This window comes from Podarcis cretensis (genome assembly GCF_951804945.1).
Source record: "Podarcis cretensis genome assembly, chromosome: 9".
In the NCBI taxonomy this organism is placed as follows: Eukaryota; Metazoa; Chordata; class Lepidosauria; order Squamata; family Lacertidae; genus Podarcis; species Podarcis cretensis.
Genome location: NC_137178.1, coordinates 37,092,401 through 37,108,533, shown reverse-complemented (window position 1 = coordinate 37,108,533; position 16,133 = coordinate 37,092,401). Strand labels below are relative to the sequence as shown.

At 40.0% G+C, this 16,133-nt stretch overlaps 1 protein-coding gene across 1 annotated transcript in view; it reads left to right on the top strand.

Moving 5' to 3' along the window:
• The window catches only part of RNF150 (ring finger protein 150), a 90,321-nt gene that overhangs the window by 51,413 nt on the left and 22,775 nt on the right, over window positions 1-16,133 (top strand). Inside the window, exon 2 of the mRNA XM_079989504.1 lies at window positions 8,117-8,367. Coding sequence (XP_079845630.1) covers window positions 8,117-8,367 — 251 coding nt within the window. The remainder of the gene's footprint in view (window positions 1-8,116; window positions 8,368-16,133) is intronic.

The following is a 16,133-nucleotide window of genomic DNA, read 5'->3' as shown; positions in this document are numbered from 1 at the left end:
CACACCTCTTTTCTTTACTTTGTCTGATGAGATGAATTCTTGACCGAGTCTCTTATTTATTAGTAATTTCCTGTGTATCCTGGCAATATGGGTTTCTTGCAAACATATTATGTCTAATTGTTCTTTCTTCAAAATGTGAAAAACCTGTCTTCTTTTCCGAGGGAGGTTCAAACCATTACAGTTCCAACTAAGGAGTTGCAGAGACATTTTGTATTTAGGTAGCTGTTCCTCCAACTGCTCCAAGCTTCTGCTCTTCCTCCGATGGTGGTAGTGAAAGTCCAAATGACAAATTTGCTATATCGGGTGGTTCCCTCTCCTCCACGGTTCCTTTCTGCAGATCCTCCAGGTACTTCTCTAGAAATAGTTCTTTGTCCTGAATTGTTTTTATTTTAATCTTCCTTCCATTGAAGTTAAAGGACAATCCTTGTGGAAACTCCCATCTGAATGGTATGGTGTTTTTCTTCAGCAGGTCTACTAAACTCTTGTAATATGTTCTCACCTCTAAAATGTATTTAGGAATGTCCTTACATCTGCACAATGTCTTCCACCACCGTGGCACTGCTTGGAGATCCCTTGAAATCATGCACACATTCCTTCCACAAGTTCCGCCAGCATGCACACATAACTGCCTATTGTCCCAAACTCTTGATGCAAATCTGTTGTTCATATCGTTCCCCTCAACAGAACATGGTTATCAACAAAAAGAAGCATATCCGTGGGATGTTGCTTAGAGACATGCAATTTGGAACTGAGAATCAAGCATTTTGCTGTTCTAGATTTCTTGCTGTTTTTTCTCTTCTTTTAGGCCAAAGCGTATCTCTTCTCTCAAGAAGGCACAGTCATCTGCCTGCTTTCAGGCTCTATAGGCATAGCAATATCTTTTACATTGCATTTTATATGATGTAAACTGCCTTGTTATATCATGTGAAAAGATTGGGTTATAAATTTCAAATAAATAAACCCATTGCCATAATTGTGCTGGGAAAATATACAGAGCTTTCTCTTTGTATATTCATGAAATATACAGTCATTTCTGCCAAAGATCAAATGAAGAACAGTAGCCATTTTTTGCACTAATCGTATATCATCTGGCTAGCATATAATTGACAGACACTGCGTGATACTGTGGATAATAACATTCACTTCCTTTCACCCTGGCTAGCAGACATTTGTTTTAACTTGTGAATTTAGGCTGAGGCTGTTTAATTGCTTATGCTGCTTTGATGCAGACAAGCTTCTGCTTTCCTTAGGCTATTTTACAGAGATATCAATGAACCAATTCAGAGTGTACTCAAAATAATTGAATATTGCTTTAGAAATATGCAGCAACAATGAGTCAAATTTTATTTATTTTTTTAAAAAAATGAACAAATCATTCATTTTCACCCTATCCATATCCTTTGGTACTGCATACTTTAGAATATTTTGTTACATTTTAAAATAACACATTTCCTTTTCCTTAAGGACACAAGTGAGAACAGAATATATTGACAAAGAAGTGTGAAGGGAAGAAATGAGAATGATCAGGAACTGTAAAAGGCATACTAAAGGCTTTCTTGGATGTAGGTATAAAAAAAAAACAGCAACCGTTATCTTGTAATCACCAAAGTACTACTGAGGAGAATCTGAGTATTCTTTTTTATTTCCTATTAGCAGAGTGGATAACACTTAGGAACAAGTACCGTTGTTTTTTTTAAGTATAATTAGTTTTGGGGTTAGCTGTAGCTTTTAACTGATATGAGATCTTATCTGTAGTTAATATTTCCTGTATCTTATTATACTTTCCTGGAACAATAGGTGAATTTATTTCTCCATTTTTCTGCAGTTTGTAACTTTGCCCCTCCCCCTAATTTTAGTAGTTACAATCAGCATGCAGTTCAGCTCCCCTTCCAGGCAATAATCCCCTGCTCACCCCCCCCCCCAAATATCACCCTAAAGGGTGTAGGAACCTCCCCAAGGCATTTCATGATGGGCTACTGCAAGCTGGGGGAAATCTTCATGTACCCGAGGCCAGGCTGGTGTGTTGTGGCTAGAGCAGTGAAAAGTCTGTTCATAGACTTTGATGAAAAAGCTCTGAAGGACTGAGGTAAAATTCTACAGGGATTTGCAAAATCAAAGCAGAGTCTCAAAGTTTAAGCCTTAAGTAGAATTCAATAAGATTGTTTCATTAAAGCCAGGCGTAGATTTAGAAAAAGAAAGAGAAACACAATACAGGCAGTCTCTAGGGAAATACTCAGGGTAATCTGCCAGAATTTTGAGGAGTAAAGTGTTCCTAAAGGCCAAAGAAGCAGCATATGGAAAAGCTTTTAATGATGTCTGATAGCACTGTTAATGCCTAGATGTTTTATGACATTTTTAATCTAACCAAAATAAATAACAGGATCCTAATTCATTTCATATTGTTAAGTTCTCCTGCTGATTGATGGGTTGAAATTCTTTATTAGCAGGGGCTGGGGAGTCAGGCACAAAATATAAACTCTTTCGCTGGACATTTTCACCATACGTTTTGGTTTGCCGCAGTGTCTGCATACAATTAAGGAAAGCCAGCCAGTTCTGAGTTCTTCGGGGCCTCTGCACAACTGACATTGATTACAGCAAAACGAGAAGAAAATTCTTGGCCTCCCTGCACAATGATAAACACACTGGCTTAGTTCTGTGCTACGTTGGAAAGATCACAGTCAGCTGCATCTTGTCTGTGTCTGGTCTGCATTTTGAAAGGAGTCCTAATTAGCATTCAAACAGGTTCAGTGGAGCTCTGTAGTATTCTGTTAATATCTGAGTGGAAGGTTCCCATTTTAATTGCTTCATATTGTAGCCAGACATTAAACGACCAGTGTAAAAAAAGGTGGGGGGGAGGAACCCCTTTGGCTTTAATTATCCTGTTAAATTGTTAATGTGTCTGCAGCATTGTGCAGTTTGTGGCCGAAGGATGGGGTTATAGTCTGAATTAGTATTTTCAATAAGAGGGAGGGGGTTCTTCCAGATAGGGACCTAATATTGAGAAATAGAGTTGTTTACATATCGTGAATCAACTCCTCGGTGGGACTTAAGAGCGACAAATGCCAAAATTTACGATGGATAAAGTGATGTTATCTACGAAGGAGATATATGGAAACCATCTGGACTTAGTGAAGGAACGGGAAATCCACACATGATTATTACACTTGCTATCGGCTTAAGGAGACTAACAGAAGAGATCGTAAAGGAAAAAGAGAAACTATACGAACAAGATATGATGTGGCAACACCAAGATAAGACTGGATAGAATTATGAACTTTGTTTGGACTGATTGGGACTGATTTGGACATTAACGCAGTAATAAGAAGATGATCTGAATTCCCCTTTGGATCTTGAAGTATGGGTTCCCCCAACAAAATTTAAAAATTTGGCTTTGTAATTCGGAATTTATATGATGTGATTTAATTTGATGTGATTGGCCAGTTAATAAAAATTATTTAAAAAAAAACAGATAGGGACCTAATATTGCAAACGGGTTATTATGATATCGCGAATGGGTAGTCAACAACAGGTTTTTGTAATTTTTTCATGGGAAGGGTAAATAGGGAGACTTTTTGGAAGCTGGCTGTGGGTTGGCATTTTGATGTTGACTATGTCATGTGGAAGCACCATAACTCCATTTAAAAGTCATATGAAAGTACAGTGGTACCTTGGGTTACATATGCTTCAAGTTACAGACATTTCAGGTTACAGACTCCGCTAACCCAGAAATAGTGCTTCAGGTTAAGAACTTTGCTTCAGGATGAGAATAGAAATCGTGCTCCGGCAGCGTGGCAACAGCAGGAGGCCCCATTGGCTAAAGTGGTGCTTCAGGTTAAGAACAGTTTCAGGTTAAGAACGTACCTCTGGAACGAATTAAGTTCTTAACCTGAGGTACCACTGTATTGCACTCATTGCACAGATTATATATGGATTCAAAGTGAGTTGGGAAAGTAATGGAAAAGGAGAAAAGGATAATGGAAGAATGACTTCAATTTTTTTAAAGGGAAAACTTAACTACCTAGAAGAGAAGATGTCCACTCTGACATTTCATAGTTGACAAAACAGAGTCATTTAATCATCATCATCATCATCATCATATATTGTATTTATGTTGATTAGGATATTTAATTTGTTTTTCATTATTTATCTTTTATATTTTTGATAGTGAAAATTGGAAATACTTGAGTACTTTTTAAACCCTGATTTTCACACTGGGGATTGCTGGCTAGGCTAGAATTGCCACCAGTCCCAGCCAGCATGGCCAATTATCTGATATGAAATGTCTGTGAGGGTAGCAGGTTGGGGAAGATTGGCCTACGCCGATGCCCCCATCTCCATAATTGTACATGGGCATATCTACCTGTTATGTGCTGCATTTTACCAGTGCGGAGATCCTTATACCCCATAGTTTATTCCCTCTTTAAAGCTATCATTTGCTACTAATCGTGATGACTGTATGTTACCAGCAAGATCAGATGCAGCATGTCTGTGAATACCAGCTGATGGGGAATTGGCTACTTAACTGAGTGAGGCCTTGCTTATGAACTTCCCAGCGGTGTATGGCTGGCCATTGCAGGAAGCTGGATGCAGGATCAGTCTTTGGGCTGATCCAGCAGGGCGATAAGAAGCTTTTATACATAAACTTATTTTTACCTTTTTATGGGGGGGGGGGTTAATTCATGGTTTTAAATAACCTGTGTCCCATGGCAAATAGAACCTCTATGTGATCAGACAATGATGTTTTTGGAAATGAAGGTTTTCAGCTGAGGAACTGCCTGGAATTAGGTGGGTGATTGCCAGGGGTCTCTTTTATGGTTATGATCAGGTTTGTAGAGCTCCTTTCCCAGACAATTGTTGCCTGGTGCTGGCACTGCTATTCTTTGAGTGCCACATTAAATCCGTCCTGTCCTCCCAACCTCCTGGTGGTTTACAAGTTCTATTTGCTTATTTAGTTTTAACAGCTGCTGCTATTGCTGTTTTTATGCGTTTAGGCTTCTGTGTCATACTGCTTTCGGGTTTGCTTTCTATAGCATTTTCCCGAGTCCGGGGGTGGGGGGCAGTGTTGTTATTATTGTAGTGATGATGATGATGATTTTGTTTTTGTTTTTAAATTGAGTTCTCAGTTGCCTTTGAGACCCAATGCAGTAGAAAGGTAAGATCAGATATATATTAAAAAACTGGAAGGAATATGAATATCGTCAATCAATACATGTGGGGAAAAGACAGGTCTATTTCTATATTGCTTTGGTTATCAGTGACTGACAATAGTTACATGTGAGTGGGCTAGTTATCATTTTTAAGCTTATTCTGCAAGGCAGTTTTTGCTGAATCCAAATATGATTTAGAGAAGTCTACCACTTAATATTTCAGATGAACTATGCCTGTCTTACTATGTCAGATAGTAAGCTTCAGAAATCAAACATTTCTTTCTACATTGTCTCAAACATTTTTATTTCATTCAAAAGTTTGTCCAAGAATTGACTGTTAATGTAACAGGTTTCTGATGTAAAGCTCCTAAAATCTCCCAAGTACAATTTTCAATTCAGTGTTGTTGTTTTCAATTTTCTCTACTGCAGCATTATAGGGTATTGAAGCATAACTTTTTGCCTGAGTTCTTATACACCATGTTGAGTTGTGCTATACAAACCATCTAAAAGTTAGTCATGACTAGGGAAGTAAGAAGGCAGCCATTTCAGTTCTGACCTGTCACAATCAGTGCTGTTTCCATTCCACTGCAGCTCAGTTCCTGTTAAATAACATGTTAATCAGGCTACTGTCTGCTATTTAACAGAATTTATGTAATTGTTTACTTAATTTATGTAAGTTATGAATTTAACATAGTTAATCATTCTTCCTACACCATTCATTTCAGTGCAAAGGAAACACAATATAAATGAGGGAGAGGGAAGCCATCCATTATGCATTGTTTCTAGACTGAAAACAACAAGAAGTTGAATTCCATTCCAAACATGGGATGAATAAGTGAGCATCAGCAATTTGTTCTTCTGTTTCCATTTTCACTGGAATTCTGCAACATCCTTTGTCATGACTAGATCCTCTCTTTTTTTTAAGGGACCTGAGTTTCTTGTCCCTAAAACCTTTTTGTTGGCTTCCATAGGAATTAGTGATAACTGTGGGTAAAACCTCAGCGCCTAGGACTTGCCGATCGCATGGTCGGCGGTTCGAATCCCCGCGGCGGGGTGAGCTCCCGTCGTTCGGTCCCAGCTCCTGCCCACCTAGCAGTTTGAAAGCACAATTAAGTGCAAGTAGATAAATAGGTACCGCTTTCTAGCGGGAAGGTAAACGGCGTTCCGTGTGCTGCTCTGGTGCCGGTTCGCCGGAGCAGCTTCGTCACTCTGGCCACGTGACCCGGAAGTATCTGCAGACAGCGCTGGCTCCCGGCCTATAGAGTGAGATGAGTGCACAACCCTAGAGTCTGTCAAGACCTAGCCCGTACGGGCAGGGGTACCTTTACCTTTACCTTTTTAACTCTAATTAGGTCGGGGCTGGTTTAATGGAGTGGTCCAAAAATTTTGCAACATTTTTCACCCACCTCTGCAGCAATACAAATGTAGTACAAATTATTGATCCAGTGAAACTCTCCAGTTTATGAGGTGACTGGTATGCAGAACACAGATTATGGTGCTGATTTAAAAAAATAATAAAGGAAATTCTTTTTTATATGTCTTGAAAGTTCTCCAAGAAAGACAGTTACTAGTGCTACATGGACATGACTGGGTCTGTACCTGCAAGCAATAAAACGATTCTGAATATAGTACCAAAAGATAGAATAGGAAGCATCTTGATTTCTGGAGGATAGACTACTGAGGTGTCGCTGGGTTGTTTTTGATTTACCTATCATTTCAAGCCCTCTAGAGCAGTGTTTCCCAACCTTGTGCCTCCAGCTGTTTTTGGACTACAATTCCCATCATCCCTTGCCACTGGTCTTGCTAGTCAGGGATGATGGGAGTTGTAGTTCAAAAACAGCTGGAGGCACAAGGTTGGGAAACACTGCTCTAGAGGCATGACTAATAGGGAAACGTAAGCACATAAAGGAGGGCAGCAGGAATGAGCATGCTAGCTTCACCCCTTTCCACCACTATTTCACTTGACTTCCAACTCATGGAGTGTGAGTGTCTGTAGTGGGAAGTCTTTTTGTATCCATGGAGGCTCCCTGTGCATTTTGGAGCCCTGGAAAATCAAGTTGAAAGACAGTAAGAATGTGTGGATGAAGAGAGTGTGGTCGTTGCACTACTACCATTCTCCTGATTGCATTTCCTTATTGATAATGCTCTCTAAAGTCATTAACAATCCTGTACAATGCAAAACTAGAGGCTGCTGCTAATCAAAGGCCACGGGAACATCTTGTAGTCCTTTTAGCTCAAATACAGGGATGGGTAAATGTCCCTCAGCAAGTGAGTAGGTTTCAGTTAACCACATCATCACATCCCCCCATTGTTAAATAATAAAGAAAAATGGCATTTTGAGATGTTTAGAGAAAGAACAACAGAAAAACCTATCCATTCATTGCATTTAGACACCTTTGATTCATGATTCAGTGTGATTCGTCTTGTCAGCTGCTTAAAAATTCATAGCAAACTCTGTATTAATGTCATCTAGAAATAGAAAAAGAGAAGGAGCGATGTAAGCAATAAAGCAAGCAGAGACACTATTGTTCCCACCGAAGACGTAGCCAACATGAGGCATGATTTACAGTTAGACATTTTGTATGATCATAGCACCCTTGTACTCTTTTATCTTAAATAATAGCTTTAAATACAAGTGGTCAAATAGGAAAGGTATGTAGCACTTAAGAGTCATTACTCAATCCCTGTTTCCTACTGTTGAAATAGGCTTCCCACAAGCTGTTGCAGGAACCTATTGCAACTCTCAGTTTCAACCTCCCTACCTAAAGTTTTCTTTGGGTTCAAGTTTGTTTCTTCCCTCAATGGAAAACAACATAAACACATGAGTATGCTGCAGATGCTTTTGTTCAATTGCCATTGCGCCTCTTTGTTGCTGTGATTCTATTGCTTTCCCTCCTCTTAAAAATTGCTGCTTTCCTTGGTTGGTGCTGTTTTTTAATGGTTGTTTCTCCTTCTTTCCAATCTGGCAGGTACAGAAGATGTTGTAGCAATAATGATCCCTGAGCCAAAGGGGAAAGAGATAGTGAGTCTGCTGGAGCGAAATATTACTGTGATGATGCATATAACAATTGGAACCCGAAACCTACAGAAGTACGTTAGCCGAACCTCTGTGGTATTTGTCTCCATCTCCTTCATTGTGCTGATGATTATCTCCTTGGCATGGCTAGTCTTCTACTACATTCAGAGGTTCAGATATGCAAATGCTAGAGACAGAAACCAGGTGAGTAGCTTTGCAAATGGACATAATTTTCTCTCCCGCACTGCCCCAAGTTCCTTAAAAGGGTTTATGTCATTGTTATTTAACCTTTCCGAGCCCATAGTAATGAATTGCACTTTAAATTAGCCTGTCTTTTTATTGCCAAGAAGGAAATGTTTAATATGAAGGAAAGGGGCAATGAGAGAGTCAGCTAGTACAAAAACAAAAAAACAGGGAAGAAAGACAGGTGAATTAATAGATCCTTACACAATGAAGTGCTTGTTATATTTTTCACCTGCACTAGGAACTGTGGAATTCCCTCCCCACAGAGATGTGTCTGGCACCTGTTTCCCCTGGCCTTTGAGAACTGTTTTTAATGTTATATTTTTATATTGCTGTAATTCATCATGAGAACTTATCATGACGGGTTGTCAGAAATCTAACAAATAATAATAATACAATACAACAGCTAAGAGAATAACAAGATGATGTGCCATTTGACAGTTCTTGCACTGAATAAGTGAGGTGTCAGAACTGATAGTTCTATGCCCAGGAATGTGTTCACACTATTTTTATTTATTTTTTACTCCAGAGAAAACAACCATTAACACATTACTTAAAGCAAAGTAAGAGAATTTTACTCCTGGTTGAAAATGGGGCACCTAACTCCCGTATGGCTTGTGATGGTAGCAGAGTTCTTACATTCCTGTTTTGTTGTGTGCACACTTCCTTCTTAGTCTCAGGTTGAGGAATTGGAACTGGAAATGCCAAAAGGCAACAGATAACGAGCAAAAGGCCCAGACAGAGAGTAGTCAGATCTAGTACCAGGTGGGAAATGGCAGGAAGTTAAAGAAAGCAGAAGTAAAAAAAAAAAGCTGTAACTTCTTTTAAAAGTGGAAAAACTTCTGCAGATAGAAGGTGAGTAACATAATGTATGAAAGAAAAATAACTATTTTCATGAAGAAAATTGTAACTGTACAACTGCTCCATTAGTTTCCTATCTACCAGCCATCCAGCCCCTGTCTCTTATCAGCACCAGGGTACAGAGATCCAGCAGTTACCTTTCTCTTTTAGCCCCACTGACTGAAGTAGCACCCACACCCCAGCCAGAATGTTGAACCAGCAGTTTGTATGTCTACACATATGCATCACTGCTCACATATATCAGGCAATTTCAGAGACAAAAACAGATACCTTGGGGCCAAACTATACATTACATTTCTGTTACTTCTTCTTTAGTTACAGCCACAGGGATCCAGTTGTCATTAGAACCATAACATGCAAGGAGATGAGATTTGTCCTTTCTCTCTCATTGGAGAAAGATCTCCCCACATTCTGGGCATGTCTATTAGATTCAGAAGGGGGGAATCTCCATTAGCGTCCAGTAGAACTTTTAAACTGCTAAACTTCATGCCTGTGTGGGAGGGCGATTTTCAGCCAAATCACATCTGGGGAGGGAAGGAATAAACCTCTTTATGCACTGTGATCCCAGTGGCAGTCCTCCTCCACTAATATATAAATATATTAGAAAAATGCCATTTTAACATTGGACACATGGCTGGAAACATTGCTGTCATGGAAAAATTGTCAAAGCAACTTAAAGCTTGAAGAAACACAAAAGCCAGAGATGATTTTGAAGAAATTTGGTACATGTTTGTTCAGTACATTAGGAAAGATAGCATAATGACAAAGCCACAAGCAACCCATGGCACTCTGGAACAATCTGCTAAGAAAATATCATAATATCCAATTATAATCATTTAAGAATAAACATATGGGCTATATTATACTTGCCTTATACTAGTATATACACAGATAATACTTTGGGGGAAGGGGAGATGGGAATTAAGTTATGTGTATTTGTACTTTTGTATTATATAAATGCAAAGAAAGAGTCTAAAAAAAAATTGTGAGCACATAATTCACTGGAGGAACTACAAATGGCTTCCGCTAAAGAGGATTAAGTATTACACAAATGGCTTCAGTAAAAGAGACTGAAAAGCTACATATTTCAGACATGCTAAAAATGCAAATGTGCAATACTGCTGACAAATGTAAGATTATGCTTTGCATACCTTATTAAAGAATATTCAGAAAAGAATGGAGAGTAAAATAGCCCACAGATTATATGCAAGTTTATTGGCTGAAAGATTGCTTGGAATAAATTCTGGAAAGCAAGACTTGCACTTTTATTTTTATATTTAATTCAACTGAAATTATGCTCAGCCAGTGCCATTGGTGGCAATACATCTGTAAGCATCATTCATTGACATGCCATGGCTGTTATAATGGTCAGCTTATTCTGCCCATCAAGAGTCTCTTCATTGTTGCAACACCCCACACACACACCTTGAACAGTATCAACTTTCGTTGCACATGTCCACCCATTTTGTTGTTGTTTAGTCGTTTAGTTGTGTCCGACTCTTTGTGACCCCATGGACCAGAGCACGCCAGGCCCTCCTGTCTTCCACTGCCTCCCACAGTTTGGTCATACTCATGCTGGTAGCTTCGAGAACACTGTCCAACCATCTCGTCCTCTGTCGTCCCCTTCTCCCTGTGCCCTCAATCTTTCCCAACATCAGGGTCTTTTCCAGGGAGTCTTCTCTTCTCATGAGGTGGCCAAAATATTGGAGCCTCAGCTTCAGGATCTGTCCTTCCAGTGAGCACTCAGGGCCGATTTCCTTCAGAATGGATAGGTTTGATCTTCTTGAAGTCCATGGGACTCTTGAGTCTCCTCCTGCACCAATTCTTTGGCAATCAGCCTTCTTGATGGTCCAGCTCTCACTTCCATACATCACTACTGGGAAAACCATAGCTTTAACTATACCGACCTTTGTTGACAAGGTAATGTCTCTGCTTTGGTCATAAATGTTTTCTTTATTAAAAGTTGGAAATTTCCCTCCAGCTTTCTAGCAGAGCTATGTTTGAATGAGCAAATTGCAGTTGGTACACATCACAAACTGAATCTTTCCTACTAAAGAGAATAAAGATTCCTGTGGAATTTTTGGTGTGTTTTTTGACGTGTAGTGGTCAGAGTGCTGGACCAAAACCTGAGAGACCAGAGTTCATCTCCACTCAGCCGTGAACCTTGGGCCAGTCACTATCTCTTTTGCCTAACCTGGCTCATATGATTGTTGTGAGGATAATGTCAGGTGAACCATGTATAGGTGGAATCTAAATGTAATAAATAAATAAACTGTCCCATTCTTTCTCCTGCAATCCATCAGCTGTATCTGATGAACTCAATGCAGATTTTAAAAACCACCACTGACTTATTCCTCTTGTTTGCTTTGGAATAAAAAAATGAAATTTCCTTGGCCTAATGTTCAGAGAATATCGATTTCCAAGTCCTGTTGTCAACATTTATTGCTTGCCAGCTTTCATTCTGAAACTGAGATCTGCTAATAGGGAGTCTTCTCTTGACAGCTTTCTTTCAATCTGTGCCATTAGTCTTTGCTGCAACCATTTTCCTTTATTCCTGTGCCATGAGCTCTTCTATTAAAGTAGCCCTTCCTGCCTGGATCAAAATATAAAACATTAACAGTTAATATATCTTTGGCTGTATCATATGTAGAAATGATGTGAAACATCAACTTGCTTATAATTTATATCTGTTTGGCCTTTGGCTCTAACATATTCAGTATTTCTTCTGCGTCTTCTTGGGCAGAGGGCTCAAAGCTTAATGTCCGGTGTAGTATTGCATGTTTGACATTTGAAGTATGGAGGTTTTCCTCTCTTCTTCTAAAGCCATTTGTTGCAAACATTTGCCCTCTTTAGCTTGGCCTTTGTCATTCCCTCTGCTCAGTATAACGTTCACTGATATATAATGCATAGCAATAGCTATGATAATTACATCATGGGTTGCTAACGTGCTGCCTGGAGGCAGACACGCATCCACAAGAACTTTCCTTGCTATCCACAGGGTCCCATCCCTCTGCTTCTTCCTCCACTGCAATGAGGCTTGGGGAGAATACCCCTTGTTTAGCCAACAGAAGGCTTTTAAAAGCCTAATTATACTGCAAGGAACAATTTAGAGAGGGGTTGCATGTGTGGTGCCCACAATAGTTTTTCTGGATTGCAAATGTGGCCACAGTCCCAAAAAAGATTGGTAACCCCTGTTTCAGGTCATTCTTGCCAATATCTTTATCATTTGGTATTTTAGTTCTGTCAGCAGCCTATTTTAATTATTTAAATATGTGTTTCATTTGTTTTCTGCACTGGTTTGCTTTCCTTTTGACAGAGAGCACCCAAGCTCATGTCAAATTGGTTACAGCTCTAGAATTTTATGGCAGAGGAAGCTGTATAGTCTCATCTCAGATCTAAAACATCTAAAACAAGGGCAGCTTGGAATGTCATTGACACTTATACAATGTAGATCCAGTGAAAGGAAGTTCCAGAGCTCTGGAGCCACTACCAAGAAGGCTCTTCCACATGCTGCTACACTATGAGCCTCCACAAGTAGTGGAATAGCTAACACAGCCTCCCCAAGTGAATACAGCTCCTCCTATAGGAAGAGTCCCTGATCACTTAGAAGTTGCACTGTTGGAATTGTGTTCCCTTTGTATAGGCTGCATGGGATGGGAGAATGTTTAGATGACCCAACCATTTGAGTTGGTCCTGATCACTGGAGCTTTCCCCACTCAAGCGACACATGGAATGAGGAGAAAGGGAACTGCCCTGGATAAATGTCTAAACACTGTAAAAATGAGAAAGTATTCTACTTTGTCTTACATGGCGATCATATTTTTAAAACTTAAGTGTATTCCAAAAGTATCACAAATATTTAATCCGTTATTGTCCACCCTCATTTTCCATCTTAAACTGAATTTCTAATTCCCAAAAGTATTAAACATCTGCTGACTCAAAAGTTGAAGTTTCCAGCAAAAATATTCAGGGAGGCAAGGAGTGTGTCAGCATTTAATTTAAATGATGAACAATCAATATGAAAGTACATTTAGCAGGTGGAAAGTATTTAGTAGGTGGCATGGGGTTGTGTTCATCGCTAATCCTTCTTGCAGTGGATCCACTAAAATTAATGAACATGACAAACTGGATCCATTCATTTGGATGCACCTAGTGTTATTTTAATAATAAATGGTTTTATTCTTAAATGCTTCATGAGAGCAAAATTGAGGAGCAAACTATCATGGCCATCCTGCCAGATCTATTTTACACTAGCTCACATTCTTTGATATATATTAAAAGCGCACAAGAAATATTTTCCTCCCTCTTGCCTTTCCCCTCCATTCTGTGCAAGCTGTGAGAGAAATGGTGCTAAAGATAAAATGCTGCATTACAAGATAATAGTTGGCGAGCATGCCATGATCAAGAGCTACATTAAATGTTCATTTTGTTATCTCCCTTCTGAGGAGCTGTATGAAGGACATGTTTCACATTTGCAAATGATGGACGTGATCCAGCCAGAGTGCACCACTTTTCAGCCCCACTCATTGTGGTGGCTGAAATTTGTGCTGACTAAATAGTGCTACTTAAGAGGACTCTGGAAGGCCCTGACTCAGCACTACATAGTGGAATATGACCACCACATACACCCCTCAGTAAGGATGTCATCAGCATTTGACCAAGGCCTCTTGGGTAGGTAAACAGCTCTGGTGAAATTATAAAACATAGCCTCCCAATGTGCAGTTGGAATCACATCTTTCTTTTTCCCTGCTAAGTATGGACTGTTTTGCCTCCATATTGTGCAACAGAAGCAAAGCTGTGCGTCCCAGGGAGAGATGATGGCAGCCTTCTCCACACTGCATGGCTTCTCTCCTGCTGCTCAGTACAGTGGTACCTCGGGTTACATACACTTCAGGTTACATACGCTTCAAGTTACACACTCCGCTAACCCAGAAATAGTGCTTCAGGTTAAGAACTTTGCTTCAGGATAAGAACAGAAATCGGGCTTCTGCGGCGCGGTGGCAGCAGGAGGCCCCATTAACTAAAGTGGTGCTTCATGTTAGGAACAGTTTCAGGTTAAGAACGGACCTCCGGAACGAATTAAGTACTTAACCTGAGGTACCACTGTACAGGGTGGAAGGTGCCTTTCTTCCATGATGAGCAGAAGGAGAAAGCGTTTCCAGGGCATGAAGGCTGCCCCCAGCACTACAGCCTTCCCACCCGAGTAGGAGACCTTTGGGAGGTGTTAGGCCTGTCAGCGTGGCCCCAAGATGTTAAACCCCATATATTGCACTAACATAATAAGGGCAATTAAACCAAAAATATATAACATGATTTAATTAGCAGGAAAAAAAGATCAAGAAATTCAAAAACATAATGAAATGTATCTACAAAAACATAACTAGGGGTTTTTTTTAACCATGAACTGAAGGTCCTTCTGTAAACAGAGCAATGTTAACATCCAAGTCTATATATCCAGTACACAGAGATATAGTAAATGCAAGAAACTCAGTGGAGCCCATTTGGAAAAGGAAGTGCCCCACATGTGTATTGGGTCACATGACAGGATTCTTCAGCAGCTCCTATATATTTTTATCAGTTCACTGTCTTCTTTGCACTGAGTGGCTCCAGCAGTGAAGTGGAGTGACTCTGTATTTGATAATTGCTTAAACAAAAAGTGGGGGTAGGGGTGAGCAGCCAACTAGCAGTTTGGCCTAAGTTGATAGCCTTATTATAGTCCATTACATGGTTTAAAAAAGGAAATAACTGCAGCGACAGCTCTTAAAATAAACTGCTTTTTTTGGAAACTCAATCTTGGGTATATCTATATTTCTTAACTGCTTCCCCCCTTTCCAAATCCTTGCTTCTCCTTTCTGAAAACTGGAATGGTGCCTTGGAAAAACAAACAAACAAAAAAGCAAATGGAAACAGATGGGTGAAGAATGATTCACATTCCAGACTTTCAGATGCAAAAAATATGTGGAATAATGTTTTACCCTAATTCTCCAGGCAGATGGCTTCACTCATGCAGGGATGGTGTGAAGTCAGTACGTACTTAGGTTGGGGGAAAATGGATGAAGTCCTAAAGTGCCAAAGTCATTTTTCTTAGCTTAGAAAAGTATTCATTTAGCAATAAAATGTAGCGGGGAAATGCATTTTCAAATGTTGCAGAGTACGGAACATTTTCAGGTATTTGGCCAAGGAATGCAGTCTGGGATTCTGCCAGGGATATACCTCTTGCAACATAATGGCAAGGCCTTTTCACAACATCCTGCAACTTCTTTTGCATAGACCTTCCTGCTCACCTTCATGGTGTGGCCTGGGAAAGAGATGCAGACTGGACAGCTGTGCCTAGTCTAGTTCCTGGGTTTGGTTGCCCTAGAGATTGCAATTTGCTTCAGTTTCAAGTTGGATCCCACATTGATAGTGTTTCTCTCCACAGCGGTTTAATGGGTTTTAATCTCAAATTTAATGGTTTTAGTTCAACCCAGCCTCTGTGCCTACCTCTTTATTTGGCCACCAGGTTGTGTCAGGAGCTCATCCTACACTCGAGTAGGACCCTGGCAGAGACACATGCCCAACTGGCATGTTCTCTCCCTTCCTGGTCAATCGTTCGGGAGCTTCAAAAGCTTTCTTCAGCCTGAACATCACAGCGACCGATGCCAACAGACATTAGCACACTTAGGGATCTGCAGAGTTTCCGCAGCTTGCATAACAAACCTCAGCAACTCAGCATTTTGGCTAATCTACTTTATTTACATATAAACACACACGGAGCACTACAACATGGGTCCCTCTCTCTCAAGCATCAGAAAGCAAAAAAACAACAACCAGCGACAAAGGACAATAGTCCCACTTCACGGAACACAGTAACACAAACATCCTGT